We start from the raw sequence: 18,357 nt of genomic DNA on the forward strand, positions 1-18,357 counted from the left end.
CGTAGGTTATTGGTTAGGACATCATTCACTATAATTGAATCAAGTTTAAAAATTATTAAAATGAATAAAGTACATATTTTAATAATTAATAAATTATAATAATTAATGAATTAATTAATAAATTATTAACCATTAATTAAAAAATTAATAAAAATATGTACTTTATTTATGATTTTAATAGTTGTTTAATACTTGATTCGATTATAGTAAATGACGTCCTAAAAATCTTCATTTATTAAAGTTATCACTAAATTTTTTTATACAGTCTTACTGGTGGTCTTCAAAATGACTTTTCATCAATTAAGTCTTACTTTTTGTAAAATTTATCAGACTTTTAAGACTACTCAATATACGGCTGTTTCATATTCAGATCTTAGTGCTGATGGCTTATTATTCTTTGTTTTACAAAAACTCTAATAATCACATGCTTGGCTTGAGTATATATTTATCACCTGTTTGTTGTTAAATTAATTTGACTTCTTTTAATTATTTATTTTACTTTTTCTTTTATATACTTTTTCTTATTGTTCTTTACTCAATCACTTTTTTTTGTTCTTTTTCCTTCTTCCTAACACTGCACTCTTGTTGTTTCTGATCAAATTGTCCTAGTTCTTTCTTCTCACACATGCCCTTAACCACTTTTTCGTTTTGTGATTTGACCCTGGACATTGTCGAACATCATTGGATTCGTTATGATGAGTAGATTTAGGATATGTCAATATGTCAATAAAATCACAAAATTCCTTTTATCAAAATATTTACATTTTTCATGGTCCACAGGGGCCTTTAAAGGGATCCCAAAGTGTGGAGACAAGTTGTGTTTATTTTAAAGAGAATGATAAAAAAAAAATTTTGTTTTTTTAAAACAAAATAATAAAAGTATACCAACAAAAACAAACTTTGATGTTTTACTTGAAGATTGCTGTCTCCACAGTAGCAATTCTCTCAAAGTCTTTAAAATATACGCCACAATCCACAGACTTTATAATTTATTCAAGCGCATTTAATTTCAAAGAGTTTTAGTAAATGATGTCATTGAAAAATTTTGATAAGAAATCTTAAAAAGATTTTTTGTTAGCAAATTATAGATTTTTTTTTTTTCCATAATAGATTATTAAAGATTTTGTTTAGATACTTATCATTATGTAAAAGTTTTTTTTTTTAATCATAAATTACTATAGAATTTTTTTAGTTATTTTAAATTATTATTTTTTTTGTTATTTTTATCGGGTTACATATATTCACGAAATACTTATTTAATCAAGCAAGATATGTTTAATAAAATGTATTCTATAAAACATGTATTGCTCATTTTATTTCATTTTTAAAGTTAAATAATTACTGTTAAAGATTGTAAAAAAAGTTTAGTGTTACTGAGTCAATTTTGAAATTGAAATCGTTTAAGAAAAACCTTTCATTGTCAATTTTGCTAGTTTTTTGATAAGAGAAATGTAAAATACTTGTCGAATAGGACACATAAATTAGGTAATATTAAATATAATATGTTTTTTAATGCGCGCTTCAACACAATAACAATTTAAATCGCCATCTGTCTTGAATTATTGCCATAAAACATTATTTATTGCTTTAATTAATAAAAAGCTGTCTGTAAATTGGTAAAGTGTAAACTCCATAAAAAGGTACAAAAAACATTCTTCACAGTTTTAATTTGACAGTTATAAAATATTAAATAGTAAATTTATAGTTGAAACTTATAATGAAATATTGCGGAGTTATTGGTTTTTCTAGTAATGAAAAATCGGGTTCTCATATATACTTCTTTAAACAACCTTCGGATCCAATTACTGCTGATTTATGGAAAAAGGCCATTAGATTAAATAACATCAGAATACTAAAATATGTTCCTTACATTTTGATGCTTCTTGTTTCGACAAGTTTAAAGAAGAAATGGTTAAATCAACTCAAGACATCAAAATCATTCAAAACAACGAAGATTTATTTTTCCAATATCAGTTCCTTCCATATTTCTTGGTGGAAATAATTTGGCTAAGATTAGTTGCTTTTTTAGTTCTATTAATATTAAACTAACAAATCGTATTTTCTAGCTACATTAGTTTAAATAGTAATATTTCATAAGAGTCTTTCACATATATATATATATATATATATATATATATATATATATATATATATATATATATATATATATATATATATATATATATATATATATATATATATATATATATATATATATGCGTAAATTGTTATTTTGTCACGTTGGTTTGACAAAGTTCTAACTGTGTTTTTGTTAGGAAAATAGCAAATAAACCTTTTTTTTTTTTTTTTTTTTTTTTAATGTATAATTAAAATTATTTATATAAAAAATTTTTTTTTTATTTATTTATTTTTTTAAAAAAAAAAAAAAAAAATAATAAAAAAAAAAAAAAACAATAACATAAATAATTTTAATTAAACATTAAACAAAATTACACGATTTTTTTTAATTCTGCTAATATCAAAAATTTAACTAAGAACCTTGTCAAACTAACGCGACGATTTACAACAATGATGTAATTACTGTAGTATTAGTTATGAGGTTATTTGTATATATATATATATATATATATATATATATATATATATATATATATATGTATATATATATATATATATATATATATATATATATATATAATTAGGGTCAACCAAATTGCTGACCAAAAAGTGTTTGAGCAAAGAATAGTCTACCTCGTTTCTATTTTTTATGATAACCTCTTTGTATTTAATTTTTTTTGCCAACCTCTAACAGATATATATATATGTATATGTATATATGTATATATATATATATATATATATATATATATATATATATATATATATATATATATATATATGTAGCCCCCTCAATTTGAGGGGCTTGCAAATTTTATATGTAATTTTTGAACGCTGAAAAATTATACTATGAATTTTAAAGTTTCTCGATGAATATAAGTCTAGTTGAAAATAGTAAAATAGATTTTAGTATTTCTTGTTCCCATTCTCCTATCACCGTAATTTTTTTTGTGTGAAGAACCTTTTCATCATACATATGAACATAAAAAAATTTTATGTTCATGTGTATTCTTTTTAAAAATTTAAAAATTGGCTATTTTAAACATTTAAAAACCTTCCTACGCCACTACATATATATAGCATTTTCAATATGTCAGCAGTTGTGTACAAACAGATATAAAAACCTATTCGAATGTTGCAACCCAAACAGCTACCTCCAATTAATAAAGATATTATTATGATTCCATTGCATCAACATATAGTTGTCCTGACATCGAAGTGCTTGTGGTTGACACAGGACGAAATAAATAATATAGGAGTTGAGATGATTACTGGTGGTGAAACATTCATAAACGATGCAAATGAATCTAAAGAAGTTATTTCTGACTCGCTAAAGTCTTCTTTGGAAAATGACGAGGAAGACAAAGATTGTGTACTATCAGCATCAGACAATGAGAGTTGTACAAGTGAAGACACTGACGAAAACCAAGAAGTATGTAGTGATATAAAGTACAATGATCGAACGCTATTTGTTTTTGAAAAAAACTTGTACGAACTTTTACGTCTCTGTCCAGCATGTGGTGCTCCTGTTGACAGATCAGACATTGAGGAAGTTAAAGGTAATGGATTGCAGCTACATTTAAAAATAAATTATCTTAATAATTGCAAAGTAGAATGAAAATCTCAGCCGATTGTTGGTAATTTAAAAAGACTAGGTAATTTATTTTTGTCAACATCGATTGCTTTTTTAGGAATTGGTTTTCTAAATTTGAATGTTTTGCTTTTATTGCAAACATGAAGTTTTTTTGTGAAACATAAATTACGATATTAAAAAAAACTTCATCGTGCCAGTGATTGTAAAAAAGTAGAAATTACAATGTAGGAAATTGATAAAAATGTTACGGACTAGAAAGGTTGTTTCACTTGTTGGTAATAGGAGATGTGACAGTCCTGGTCATAACACAAAATACTGTACATATACATTTATGGAAACTGAATCTGGGTGTGTAGTTGACACAGTTGTAATATCAGTAACAGAAGTGCAGAATTCTTACTTTTTGGAAAAAGCAGGGTTTATTCAATTATTAAAATCACTTAAAAAAGCGAGGATAAAAAATGATTTTATATCTACTGATTGTCATGCCCAAATTCAAAAACTTTTGAAAGTAGATCCAAGGTTTAACGGTATAAATCATCAATTTGATCCGCGGCATGTTGCTAAATCAATCGGTAAAAAAAATGCTCAAAGCTAGTAAAACCATTTCTCAAAAAGACTTACTGGAATGGGTTCCATCAATAATAAATCATTTTTGGTGGAGTATTGAAACATCTAATAAAAGCCCACATTTAATGTATGAAAAATTTTCTTCCGTTTTATATCATATGAAATGTACATGAATGGGTGTTCATATTTTCATAAATGCAAACATGAACCTTAATCTAAAAAGGATGAACATTCAAAAAACTGGTTGGATGCAGAATCCGGCGCTTTTCAGTTTTCAGTTTCCATATTGAAATCAAAAATTCTGATGGATATTTTTGAATATTTAACTGAAGCAATTTAAACTACTAATGTTGAAGTTTTTAATAACTCTTTGCTAAAATATGTACCAAAACAGTACCACTTTGAGTATGATCATATGGTAATGGATGCGTATTTGGCAGCTATTGATCATAATTTTGATTCAGAATGGAAATACAAATTGGATAGTCTTGGAGAAATTAGATATAAAATAGCACACCGAAAACCTACCCAAAAGTTTATTGGAAGAAGAATTAAAGGACAAAAACATTATGACTATCTGTTAATCATGAAAAAAAGTGTTTTGAAAATGGTTATAATTGATTAAAAAAAGAAAAAGCGAAAAACGAGTAATGGCTCCTACATCAACCGAAACCAAAACTGTAGTTATAGAAAGAACAAAAAAGTGTGCTAGATTTTGAAATTTAAACAGGTATAAAACATTGACTTTTAAATAACAATTGTTTCACTATGAACGAAAAATGATTATTTTAATTAATTTTTTGTTTTAAGTTAAAGCTGCCAAATAAGCAACAATTACCATATGATCATACTCAAAGTGAAACATTTTAGAAACTGGTTATTCAAAACTTCAACAGTTTGAATTGGTTAAATGTTTAAAATTATCCCTTAAAATTTTTGATTTCAATATGGAAACTAAACAAAACTAAAATAAACAGTATTGATGTATATTTCAAATATGGTATAAAAAAGAAGAAAAATTTGATAAAATTAAATGCAGACTTTTTATTTGATGTTCTAATACCTCACCAAAATACAGCTGGAATCCATTATAGTAAATATTTTTAGAAACTGATTGACTGGGTTTGCGCATGATTTTTCCGATCTATTTGGCAACGTGTCACGAATCTTATTGATAATTTAAATTGTTACATCACATATTCACTCTTGGACTTCTGAAAATAATATTGTAATTACGTCAGTAACATACCCATATTCGAGTTCCGTGATTGTATATGTACATATGCGTTTTAAACAGAACTGTCACATCACCAAAAAGTAATAAAACTTATCTGGTTATTATCATTTTTATCATTTTCACACGCTGGAATTTCACAAGTGTGTCAAAAACGTTTTTTTATTTTTAATATAAGCAAAATGTCATTTTTAAAAGAAAACGTTATTCATGCAAATGCAATCAATGTTAGCAAAAATAAATTACCGAGTCCTTTGAAATTAACATCTGTCAAGTAAATTCTTGATTTTACTTTGAAAATATTCTAACAATTAATTTTTATATGTATCTATTATTTTGAACTTCCTCGATGTCAACAAGAGCACCAACAGCGACAAAATTTTTGTAAAATTTTTCTCGAAAACTAATCGATGGCAATTGTTTTTTTTTATACCGCTACATTTTTTTGTGTTTCCACTCATAAAACTCTCATCGTCTGAGACTGGTTGAACAAAATCGTTGTCTTCCACATCGTTCAAAGAGTCTGTTAAAAAGTTAGAAATATTTTCTTTGCATTCGTTGACATTGAATTTCCGCATTATATTTTTGGTGCTTGGTGTCAGTCATAAGTTCTGCGATTTCAGTACAAATCACTATCTGATGATACAATGTAATTGGTAATGTTTATATCAAATGTAGGTAGCAATCTTTTAGTTGCAGCCCTTTTTATAAGAAATTTTTAATTTTGTATGGATACTATTTATTTTTTAATTATTATCCATTCATTTATTAATTTTATATTTAGTTGTATAATTTTATATTTTTTCTTCATGTTTTAATGTTATAATTGTATTTGTTTTTTATACTTTTTTATTTATGGGTTTTTATAAACACATTTTTAAAGCGGTGTTTTTCAGCAGTTTTGAGCAACAATATGTCCGATCTTGTTACAGATTCTTTGCATTCTTGGAATTGTTAACTAATTGCTTATTATTTGTTATTTGGTATTTTATTTATTATTTGATATTTAGTATTTTTTTTGTTAAGCGGTTTAACTTTTAGTTTTCTATAAAAAATTCATCTTATTTTTTAACAAATGTAGTAATCAAGAACAAAACAAAACAAAAACATGTTATTTAGTTATGAAGACAAAGAAAGCAATTCATTTTCAAGTAAAGGAAGTTTGCCGTAAAAAAAAAAAAAAGGTCCTTATGTTTAAATTTTGGTGGCGTCCAAATATGGTTGGCGCTGTTGCAAACAGTCTAAAATAGTAAATATAAATATTTCTTATATATGTATATATGTAAATATACATATTTCCTATATATGTGTATATGCATATTTATTTATATTATTAAACAAAGATGTTAGTGCAAATAACATTTTTAAATGTTTGTGGCTATAAAAAAAGCCGTTGTTTTTCATTTTAAAATTTAAACCCTTGAATGTATTTCCATGCCTCTTCAACTTCAGATATCCCTAAAGCACCTTGGTCTTCACCATCAAAATTCATGTAAGTTCCATTATCATTTGGAAACCTGGCTCTAATTGACAATAAGCGGCATATCTAAATATTCTGTGCAAGAAACAGAGAAATTTACTTAAATTTAAGTAAAAAAAAAACTCGATAAATAAAAGAAAATTTATTTAGTAATTTAAAATAAAATTATTAGAAATTTCTTTAAATGAATCTGGCATCCAAGCTCCTTCCCTGTCATTCAGACTGGCCATTGATATCCATAACAGATATGGTTCAATGCAACCAGTCAAAAAAATTTTATGCTTTGTTATGCATTGATTATCTAAAAAAAAAATCTTATTTTCACTTTACATAGTCATTATGTAGAAAAAAGTTTGTACATAATGACTATGTAAAGTAATAATAAGTTTGTTATTATTACTATTATTAATACTGTGCACATCAGTTTATATTTTAAAGAATGTTACTTAATTTGTAATACCTGAAGTGATATTTATTTCCTTTATTTCAATGCAACAAAGACATTCTTTTTCAAGTGGCACAGTTTTACAAAATCCACATTTACACCATTGTTCAGCGCCAACACTTAAACGGCTTAATGTTGACGTTTTAGCAATATTGAAATTCATATTTTCATAGCTGATACGATTGTCAATTATTTCGTTTCTTTTATCCGTACAGGTTTTTTTGTCGTTTTTTTAAGAGGTTCAAATCAGTATGGAGTTGTTGACATTTTAATTGTTTAGTTATCAAAATCCAAATGCAAAATACAAAATTAAGTTAATATTTATATGCAAATCATCAAAATTTATCAATTTCCACTAAATTGATATACTTATTAATATTTTCTAACTATGAATTAAAGTATTCGGCTATTTTCTCTAGTAAATAATGTCGTTTATTAAAATTATTTATTAATCAAAAATTTAAAAATTTGTAAAATGTCATTTTGATAGGAGAACAAAAACATCATCAAAAAAAAGTTTACATTATTTACATAAAAAGAAAAAAAGATTCAGAATATATAATAAGGTGATCAATGACTTTTTTATATATTTATTTTATTTAAGAGTGTAATATAAAAATCTTAATTTTATTTGGTTCTCGTGCTCTATAAAAAAACATGCTTATGTTTAGCTTCCTATAAAATTTACAGGAAATTTATATGATTGATAATAAACACTATTTTAAAAAAACATTCAAAAAAATAATTCTACAATGACGTCATTTACTAAAACTCTTTGGAATCAAACACGCTTGAATAAATTTTAAAGTCTGTAGATTGCGGCATATATTTTAAAGACTTTGAGAGAATTGCTACTGCAGAGACAGCAAGCTTCGAGTAAAATAATAAAGTTTGTTTTTGTTTGTTGGTCTACATTTATTATTTTGTTTTACCTAAAAAAACTTCTGCCCAATTTTTTTTATCATTCTTTTTGAAATAAACACAACTTGTCTCGACACTTTGGGATCCCTTTAAAGACAGGTCATTTTAGGTTCAGGAATTTTTTTTCCAAAATGCATAGAAATAAGTTTTTTATTATTATTATTTTTTACACAAGTTTATAAAAACAATTATCAGTTCTTCGAAAGTTATAGCTTTAAGAAGGCTTTAGAGTTAAGGGTTTAACTCAAAAAATTGAACACATCATTTGGATATGAGTGTCATGAATATATCGTTTGTAAAATACAAACCCATGTCATGAATATTAAATTATGTATAACATAATTGAGATACTGTTTATTAAGGAATTTAATATATTTTCTGACTAACATAAAAAAGTTATAATTAAGTAAAGTTAAAGGATAAATATTTTCATAGGGGGTTTTTTTGTTAAAACTGATTGCAAATTTTTTGAAATATTCAGCAAAAGGGTTGTTATTTTTGCTAAGGGGGGTTATTTTTTGAAACTTTAAATCTCTTCCAAGATTTATTTAGAAAAATTATGTAAATATTTTGTAATGAATTGCTTCAATAGCTTGCTCAGAGTAGTAGTCCAATCCATGTGCTCTTACTGCACAAAAAGTACCTATATGTTTTAAAATAATATGAATTTTCAATGAATCAGTTATTGCATAATCATTAACAAGTGTTCTGTAGTGATCCTCAAAATTTTAATATGTGTTAATAAGTCATGATGTAGTGTTTGTCCAAAAAAGGACTTGATCAAGTTGTTTAAAATTCTAAGCCCCTCTCCAATGGTTTCAAGTCAATTGGCAAGATTTTCCTAAAGGCATTCCCATTAAAAGCGTTGTTCTGAACCTCTTTTGAAATATTTAGAGTTATTGAAACATAAGCAATTTCATTTTCATCACCACATTTTTCTATATGATTATAAATATGATTAACAGCTCCCTCCATTAAGTGTAACTCTGGAGGAAAAAGGTAATCTACCACTAAGTGGTTGCTAATTTCTATGTGTATCAATAGAAGACTAAAAACATTGCAAAAATCTTTAGCATCATGTTTGATTGAATCTGGTTCAGAGAATTTTTAGTATTGTTGCTCTAAAGAATCAAAAGTTCTAAGCTTCTCTTCTTTAAATGGTTCGATTTTTTTCCATTTGCTCATATGGCAAGGTTGTGTAGCAATAGCACTTAAAGATAAACCATACGTTATTTGACAAAGTTTAAGATCAGCTACAAATGAGTGTTTTATTTTATTTAAATTCAGTAATACTTGGAACAACAGCTAATTAAAAAGAAGTTTTTACAGAACCTTCTTTATATTTTGAACTTTGAGTTTCTTCATAAGTACTTCTTGTTGTTTTGTCTTTGTGATAATTTTTCTCAACTTCTACACCTTTTATCTCATAATATGAGAGTAGGTTCAAACATCTAAAATATGAAAAATTTTTACAAAATGTACGTTTTATTTTAGTTTTAACTGAATCTTATGAATGAGATTAAAAATAAAATTTGAAATTAAACATATTTTATTTACCTTCAGAAACCCTCATCCTCCATCAATACCGAGTTTGACTATTTGTTGGCTTAGGTTCTCTTCCTTAAGCACAATAAGCAACTTAATAAACTCCTCGATATCTGCACACTTAATAATAAGGAAATTTTCCTTTACCTTCAAATTTCTTTTCTTAACATCAAGTTCTTGAAAACCTATTATAAATAAATTTTCAAGTGCACCATCATTTACTAGAAAGTGTTTTTTTCAGGTTTGGTTGTATCGAAGTTTTTCCTTTAAATGATGTTCTAATTAAAATAAAGTTTGTCAAAAATATATATATTTGTTAATTTTTAGATAAATAAAAATTTGTCTCATCCAAAACATAGTGTGATCATAACACTTACATATATATATATAATTTATACATATACATATATATCAGATTCTTATGTCAATCTTTAAAGGTAGAAAATAATTTTTATTTAACTTTTGCCCCAAATTATAAAAAATTTCTGAATTAACCGATGGGCCCCTAAAAAACGTAAATATTTTGGTATTTTTGTGCCTCATATTCTCCAGGATTCAGGCAAGGATTGTTATAACAAAAATGTTATGGTCATGCATTAGTTCAAAGTGGTCAGGCAAGGGCTATTGCTGGTCTTCTTTTATCTTCATGTTTTCTTGATGCTTCTTATTACGTTATGTTTATTGCTTTCTTGTTCTTTAGCTGTCTTCTTTATTTTCTGTTAACTTCCAAGTTTAATTGTGATTGTTGCAGCCTTGTTGTGAATTTGTTTAAAAAAATGAGTTAATTTGTTTAAAAAAAAAGCATGAATTCATTTAAAATAAAAGAATGAATTTGTTTAAAAAAAAATCTAACAATGATCTACAAAACAATCGCTCCTATATTTTCTTAAGCCATCCATTCATTCATCCATTTTCTTAAGTGACTTGAAAGTGTTATCTTCTACTATTATCTATAATAGTATAATATTATAAAAAGACAAACAGTAAAAACTTTTAAAACTTTTTTCTCTAATTTTGAAAAATTAGAAAACTGCATATTGAAATCATTTTAAGAAAATTTTCCAAAACATCTTGTAATTTGTTGAAATCTGGTTATGCATTTGGATAATAAAATCTTGGCTGGCTAAACATTAAAAACTCAGAAACATGATTTATTACAACAGGAATGTGAGATTTATATCCCACACCTCTTTTTGTATATCAAGACTGCACTCTTTTCAATGTTATTTCTGATCAAATTGACCAAGTCTTTCTCTTTATCCTTCAGCCATTATTGTTGTTGGTGACTTTAATGCTCATCACACTGAATGGCTTGGTTCTAGTGTCAGTGACTCTGCAGATGTTAAGCCCCACAATGTTTGCCTTTCTCAATCTTTAACACAAGTAGTCAACTTTTCGACTTGCTTTATCGTTTGACTTTTTTAAATTTATATTAATGATCACCAGAAATTTTCACATCTAGAGTGGCATTGATTACTGATGATACTATCATTTATTCTGGTCTTGATAAAAAACCAACACTCTCTGATTGTTTGGCGGGGACATTTGAGCTTGAAAAGAATCTCACTTGAAAGATCTCACTGCGTTCAGCTCTCAGTGGCTGGTGAACTTTGACTCAGATAAAACTCTTTTTTTTTCTATAAATACTATAATGGACACCACTCTAAAGAGGGTCTCTTGTGCCACCTACTAAAATTCATTCTTGTGTTTCTTATCACTCAATTAAGTCTCATCCTTTTACTGTGACTGTTTTTAAGTGCTCCACAAATTCTTATTTGTCTAGTTTAGTTTGGACACCACTCTAAAGAGCTAGGGTCTCTTGTGTCACCTACTAAAATTCATTCTTGTGTTTCTTATCACTCAATTAAGTCTCATCCTTTTACTGTGACTGTTTTTAAGTGCTCCACAAATTCTTATTTGTCTAGTTTAGTTTCTAGAACATCAGTTCTTTGGAATTCGCTCCCTTCATTTTGTTTTACTGATTCATATAATTTGGTATCTTTTAAGTAGTCTGTTGATGGTTATCTTGTTTTATAAAGTTCATCTTTTCCTCTTTCAGTAACTTCCAACTCTAATAGTGGTTGCTTGCAGCTTTGTTGGAAGTGTTGGAAGTGAAGATGTTACAAAAAAAAAAAAATATTATTGAAAAAAGTTCACAAGACTTGTTAAAAGTATATTTATATAAGTTAACAGCATAACAATATGGTAAAGCAGATTTACACCTTTAAAAATTTAAAAACGGGTTATTTTGTTCATTTACCTAGTGATTGCCTAAGTATTTGCAAAATAGTATACAATATAATAGTATTTGCAAAATAGTATATACAAAAAGTAATGTTTTTGATTAAAAGATGTTTGATTACAAGTGAATGTGGATTTTATGATGCTATTTTAACAATATAGATTAAGATCAAAATGTTCAGTTTTTTAATTAATAACAATAGTTGCTCAAAATATAAGTTAAAAGAAATGGTTTTAAAACATTTTAAAAGTTGGTTTAAAAGATTTAAAAGAAATAGTTTTGATTTTAGGCAGCATCATTGACTTCACGCTCTGAAATATTAAAAGAGAAAGCTTTGACAATTCGTGTATTTGGATATCAATCAAATACAGAAGCTGAAATCGATTCATTTCTTAACTTTTTAAATATGACTAGACTTGAGGTAAATTGATATTGTCAAAGAAACTAATACTGCTTACTAACTAGTTAATTTTTTTATATAACTAAAGAAAAGAAGTTTTCTCAAAGTTTTAACATTTTGATGTTTTTATTTTTATTTAAATTTTATTTTATTTAAATTTATTCAAAAATAAGTTGAATTGTTAAAGTTTAATTGATTTAATTTTTTTTTTATTGTTATTACCAAAGAAGAAGCCATTAGAGCTGAGAAGTCTTCTCTTTTTTTTTTTTTAATTGTTGTTACTACCTTCTCTACCAAGGACGTCTTTTCATTCCTGAAGCGGGCATTCTACTACTAATGCATAGTTAATAGTTATAATTATTATAATTATTCACTTTGCTAGTGAAACTAAGAAACTAAAGAAAAGATCTAAAACTGAAAATTTGCAAATAATAGATATCACTTAGTTACTATTAGTTATCGTTAGTTACTATGACTTTAGTTTTGGCATTGCACAGCGGTGTAGTATTTCTTCAAAACTGGACATTTAAGGAAAAAGAAAAAAGGCATTATGAAACATTTTTTGGTGGTAATGTATAAAAGAATCTCTGATCCATCTTATCTACATATTTTTTTTTTAGGTTAAGACTGACTTTTAATCCTATAGAACTCATTATTTAGTTGAATTATTTTGTTGAAAAAAAAAACTTGTTTTTGCGAGTTAAAAGTATTACTTTGTTTTTATAGTGTTAAAGCTGAAGTTTGTTGAAAGATTTTTTTTTTGGAGATTCTTTAATTTTAATTTTGCAGCTATTTTTTACTAATGAAAAAATAATTTTAAAGTGCTTAGATTAATAGGTCTTTATACAAAAAAGTGCTTTTAAAATATTTTATTTTAATTTTTTTAAACAATTTTAGGACTTATACAGTTTGTAATTATTTTTTTTATGAAATAGCCGATGATTACAGATTGTAAAACTTTTTTTTTTTTGCACTTATTGAGGCTTTTTGTGTGTATTAGTGGAAATGTGTCAATTACATCAGTAGAAACAAGTTAATGACACCAGGTCACGCATCAAACTAATGAAATTTTTTTGTTTTTTGTGAGCACGCTTTGCTGAGTTTTGGTAGTTGTATAAAAAAATTGTTTCTTTTTTTTTTTGAATAAAAGTATCAAAAATATTAAAAATGTGAAAAAGAACATTTCAATGTGTTGAATAAATCAATGTCTTTATTTATGTCACATGACATAAATAAAGACATAAAAATAATGACATAAAAACCACAAAAGATATAAGAAGATTATAAAAAAACAATAAGCTTTGGTTAAAAAGTTTCATTTGTTTAAATCAGCACACAGAGATAGAAAGTTGCAGCAACGAAAAGAAGTTCAAGTTTCCAAATTTTTGTGAACGAACAATCTGAAGAAAATTTTTTTAAAAGTTTTAACCGAGACCAATTCTCTATTTGTATTGACTTGTGCCACACAAATCAGTTTGAGAACTGAAGCACTGTTTCATCAAAACTATTGAAAGAAGCTATGGAAAGTCAAAAACGTACAAATAAATATAGAGAAGCATATAAGAAAATACCACAATAGTAAATTTGAAGATGCTAAAATGTTTTGGTGGAAGCAAAACTATCCAGATATCAATATGATGATTTAAGAAAAAGTGTTCCCTTCCTAACTCAAAAGTTTCCCTCATACAAAAAGGTTCAAGCAGCTGACCTACTGATATTCATGTAAGAGAAACCTAAACTTTGGTTTCTTTGCAAGCTTTACTGAACCACACAATACAATCCTTACTTCTAGCTGTAGAGCTTATTATTGGGACTTTTTATTATAACGAATTAGACCAGCTTCAATTAATTTTAAAGTAGGGATTTGGTGGCTCTTCAGGCCATAGTTTATACAGACAGGTGTTTTATAACTTTAAAGCCAGTGATTCAGCTATTTTTCTAACATGCATCATCTCTCTTTGTCTTGTTTCTGATGAAAAAGTTATTTGATCAAATCCACGCCCTGCATCCATAAGATATTGTAGGCCTCTAAAAATTGAATTTATAAAAGAGTCCAAGATAGAATGAATTGGGGAGAAGAATAGAGTAGATGAGCAAGTAAAAAGTATTATTAAGACAAAGTGCCTTATCGATAAAAGACTAGTAGAAGTATACTCTAGTTTTTTGTATGGTAGGTGGCAAAGTATGTAATGCTCTGGCAGACACTACTTCCACCCAAAGATGTTTTATTTGTGGTGCAACCGCAAAGCATTTTAATGGTATTGAGCAAATGGTTCAGAGAAAGCTTGAATTTAGAAATAGTTTAAAACACAGTGTGATTATTGATAAACTGAAACCAGGAATTGGTAATACAAATAATGGAAACACAACTAGGCGCTTTTTAGCCGAGGCAGAAATTTCAGCTGCTATAACAAAAATAGATGTAGTTTTAATTAACAAAGTTCATACAGTTATGATAGCAGTGGCAAGTGGACATGATATTGATGTAAATAAACTTATATTATTTGCTCTTGACACCACAAGATACTTTGTTAAAAAGTATCTATGGTAAAGCATGCCCTCTACATTGCCTAAAAGCTTTATACACGGTCTTAAAATTATATCATCTGCATAGTTGCCAATAAGACAATTAACTGAGGAAGCACAGGAAGCAATAAAGACTTTTAAAAATAAAGAGAATTACTCTAAAAAATGTAGTCGAAAGAACACAAATGCTATTATTATTAAATATTTAACTTCTTTTTATTCATAAAAAAATAGCGCAAGATAATAATTTCTTTTTATTTATAAAAAAAATTACACAGGTTTCCAAAAGAAGCACTAGATTTATTCAAACCTCCAGACGTACATATTAATTATGATGTTGATAATGATGATGATCATGATGATAATGATGGTGATGATGATCATGATCATCCTGATGATCATGATAGTGATGGTCATGATCATGGTGATAATGATGGTGATGATCATGATAATGATGATGATGATGATTATGATTTTTTTATTAACTTTTAGGTTTTAATTTAACTTGTATTCATCGATTTTTTTTATTTAAGGAAGTTGACATTTTAAAAATGATCTTACATTAAGTTTATATTTTCAAAACGTCTGACATTAGTAAATAAATGTTTAAAATCTATAGAGTAATTTTTCTTAAGTCTAACGAGTGCCCTTAAAATGATTAAGTTAAAAATCCAAAACAAAAAAAAATTACTTTTGTCTATTTTTAAAGCGGACCCACTACACATTGCTCAAGTAGTTATAAGTCATAATTAGATTATAGTTAACTGTTTAGCAGTAGTAGTTAAAAGTCATAATTAGGTTATAGTAAAATTTTACAGTAGTTATGAGTAGTTGTATTAACTAGTCACCAAGTAGTTGTTTAGAAGTATGACTAATTGAATCTAGTAGTTTTGGATTATGGATATCTTACTCAAGTAATAGGTTGTTATAAATATATACTTTTTTTACTTTCAAATGCGTAAATTTTCATTTTTATGCTAATGCTTTTTTATTTCTGTATTTATATTTATTATAGTTCATATTTTTTTAATAGGCAGAAATATTTGCCATACCTGTTAAGTCTCGATATTTGTGGGGTATATTGATAATTATGGTTCAGTCATTGATCGTCGTTCTTCAGACTGGTCCTTTATTTGATTAAAAAATTGATGTAGCACTTACATAAATATTTAATTATTCTTTTTTATTATATTTTTTTTTTTTTAATTAAAAAGTATGAGAACGTCTTATTACCGTAAATGTTCTTAAATATTACAATACACGCTAAATATAATTATATATTTAGCGTGTACACATATAATTATATACATATATATATATATTCAATTTTGTGTAAAATATTGTTATAAATATTTTTATTTGGAGTACAAATGGTTTGAATAACAAATTTGGTTACAAATATATTTTTTTATAAAATCATTATAAATAACATATATATATATATATTTTATATAGATGGAAATATTAATTGTATTGTTAAAAAGTATGTTATGTGTGTGTACGTATGTATATATATATATATATATATGTATAGGTATATGTATATATATCGAGGGCTCAAAGGTAGAACGGTCCACTATTTTTTTCAAAATTAAATTTTGAGTTGAATATTGTGTGCGTAGCCTGAGGTAACATTGAGTAAAAATTAAAGTATCCTTTTTGACAATTTAGACTGTCCACAGTTGAATGATTGAAGATTTTAAATCTGCTTCTAGAAATATTGAAAAGTGAACATGTAACGCTTTGGCCCTATATATAGATATGTATATATATATACTCACATTCATGTTTCTTCGTTTCTTCTTTGGTCTTTTTTTTTTAGTTATTCTTCTTCATGGTCCTTCTTTTATTACTGTCGATGTTTCTCTTTTTAGAGTTTTTTTTTTTCATACCGTTTTTTTTTAGACGTCAAAATGATTTTGTTATGTTTCAGACAAAATTTGCTTATAGTATAATTTTTTAAACATAGGTTGGGGCAAAATCACCTAGAGAATCATTTTTCGGTTTTTGTCCTTGCCCCAATTCTTATGATAACTAAAAAAATATTCTAATTTGGAACAAGTATGAAATTGTAAAGTTTAGAGATTGGTCTAATCTTGCAATTGTCTTTAATACCAAAAATGTAGTCCATATCAAGATGTCGTTTAACTGATTAAAATATTTTTTAGAATTCATTTGAAATAACTATTTTTATAATTGTTAAAATTGCCGATTTTAAAAAATGCACAAAATTTTCTTTGTTGGCTAGGATTAGCTTGCATCTTATAAAAACTAACGTTGAGGAAACGTTGTAGAAACGTTGAGGAAACATCATTATATTTTGTGTAGTTAATCCGAGAATTGATTTATTATTTTTTATTTTAAAAAACAATTTTTATTTAAACAGTTTGCTATAAATCTTTATACTACAACGGAAATATAAAAAATGTAAACAATTATATATTATATAAATTGAATTTATTTTTTAGATTTTTTTCAGATTTTTTACTAATTTGATTTTGTAATAATTAGTGTTTTTGTAAATAAATTGAATTTTTTTGCAAACACGGTTGCAATATTTTTTTAAATCCTAATTTAAAACTCTTATTCCAGTGTGCCGTCATAGATAAATTCATACCATTTGAAATGTGATTTCCCGTTTCTAATCTCACTGGTAACTCTTTGAAACTAGAGTAAAATTTGAATTCGTAACCTATAGATCTGAAGCGATGTACCGCATGACAGCTGCTTTGGATAAACTTATTTTACAAAAGTTCAACCTTTCACGTGTGTAATGAACTAAACACTTGATGCTTTTCCCAGTCATCAACAATTTTTAATGTTTGACTTAGTAAAATGCGCATCATAAAAATTAAAGATTTTGCATTTCAATTAAATTTAGATCTCGGGTTTATTTCGTCAAATACTTTTACAATGTTCCTTTAAAAAAAGGAATTCTGACAGGAGTATGCAGAAGACGACTCATCTTATTGTCTCCTTTGTTCGCGAAATAATTTTCTTTATGTAAGTACATCTTTTCTAAAATGTTTACATGCTTTCGTTCATAAAATTTATAAGTGTAAAATTATTACATATTCAAGAGTTTTACAAGCACCAATGAATTGAAAAATAAATAAACAAGTTACGGTATAATTTACAATTATAGAGTGAAGTGAAGAATGTTGGATTTACGAAAAAATAAAAAAAAGTATTTTTTGCAATTATTTTTTAAAAAGCAAATTTTCTAGAAACGGAAACTAAGTTTTTAAAAATTATTTAGAATTTTTTTTGTTTATTTTTAATTATTATTACTTTTTTTATATTGATAATTTTCTCTTTATT

At 26.3% G+C, this 18,357-nt stretch overlaps 1 protein-coding gene across 1 annotated transcript in view; it reads left to right on the plus strand.

Moving 5' to 3' along the window:
• The window catches only part of LOC105847333 (uncharacterized), a 102,475-nt gene extending 86,182 nt beyond the window's left edge, over positions 1–16,293 (plus strand). Inside the window, exons 11-12 of the mRNA XM_065788602.1 lie at positions 12,400–12,531; positions 16,070–16,293. Coding sequence (XP_065644674.1) covers positions 12,400–12,531; positions 16,070–16,177 — 240 coding nt within the window. The 3' untranslated portion in view covers positions 16,178–16,293. The remainder of the gene's footprint in view (positions 1–12,399; positions 12,532–16,069) is intronic.
• The last annotated feature ends 2,064 nt before the right edge of the window (positions 16,294–18,357 follow it).

The sequence above is a fragment of the Hydra vulgaris genome, chromosome 01, assembly GCF_038396675.1.
Source record: "Hydra vulgaris chromosome 01, alternate assembly HydraT2T_AEP".
Taxonomy (NCBI): domain Eukaryota; kingdom Metazoa; phylum Cnidaria; class Hydrozoa; order Anthoathecata; family Hydridae; genus Hydra; species Hydra vulgaris.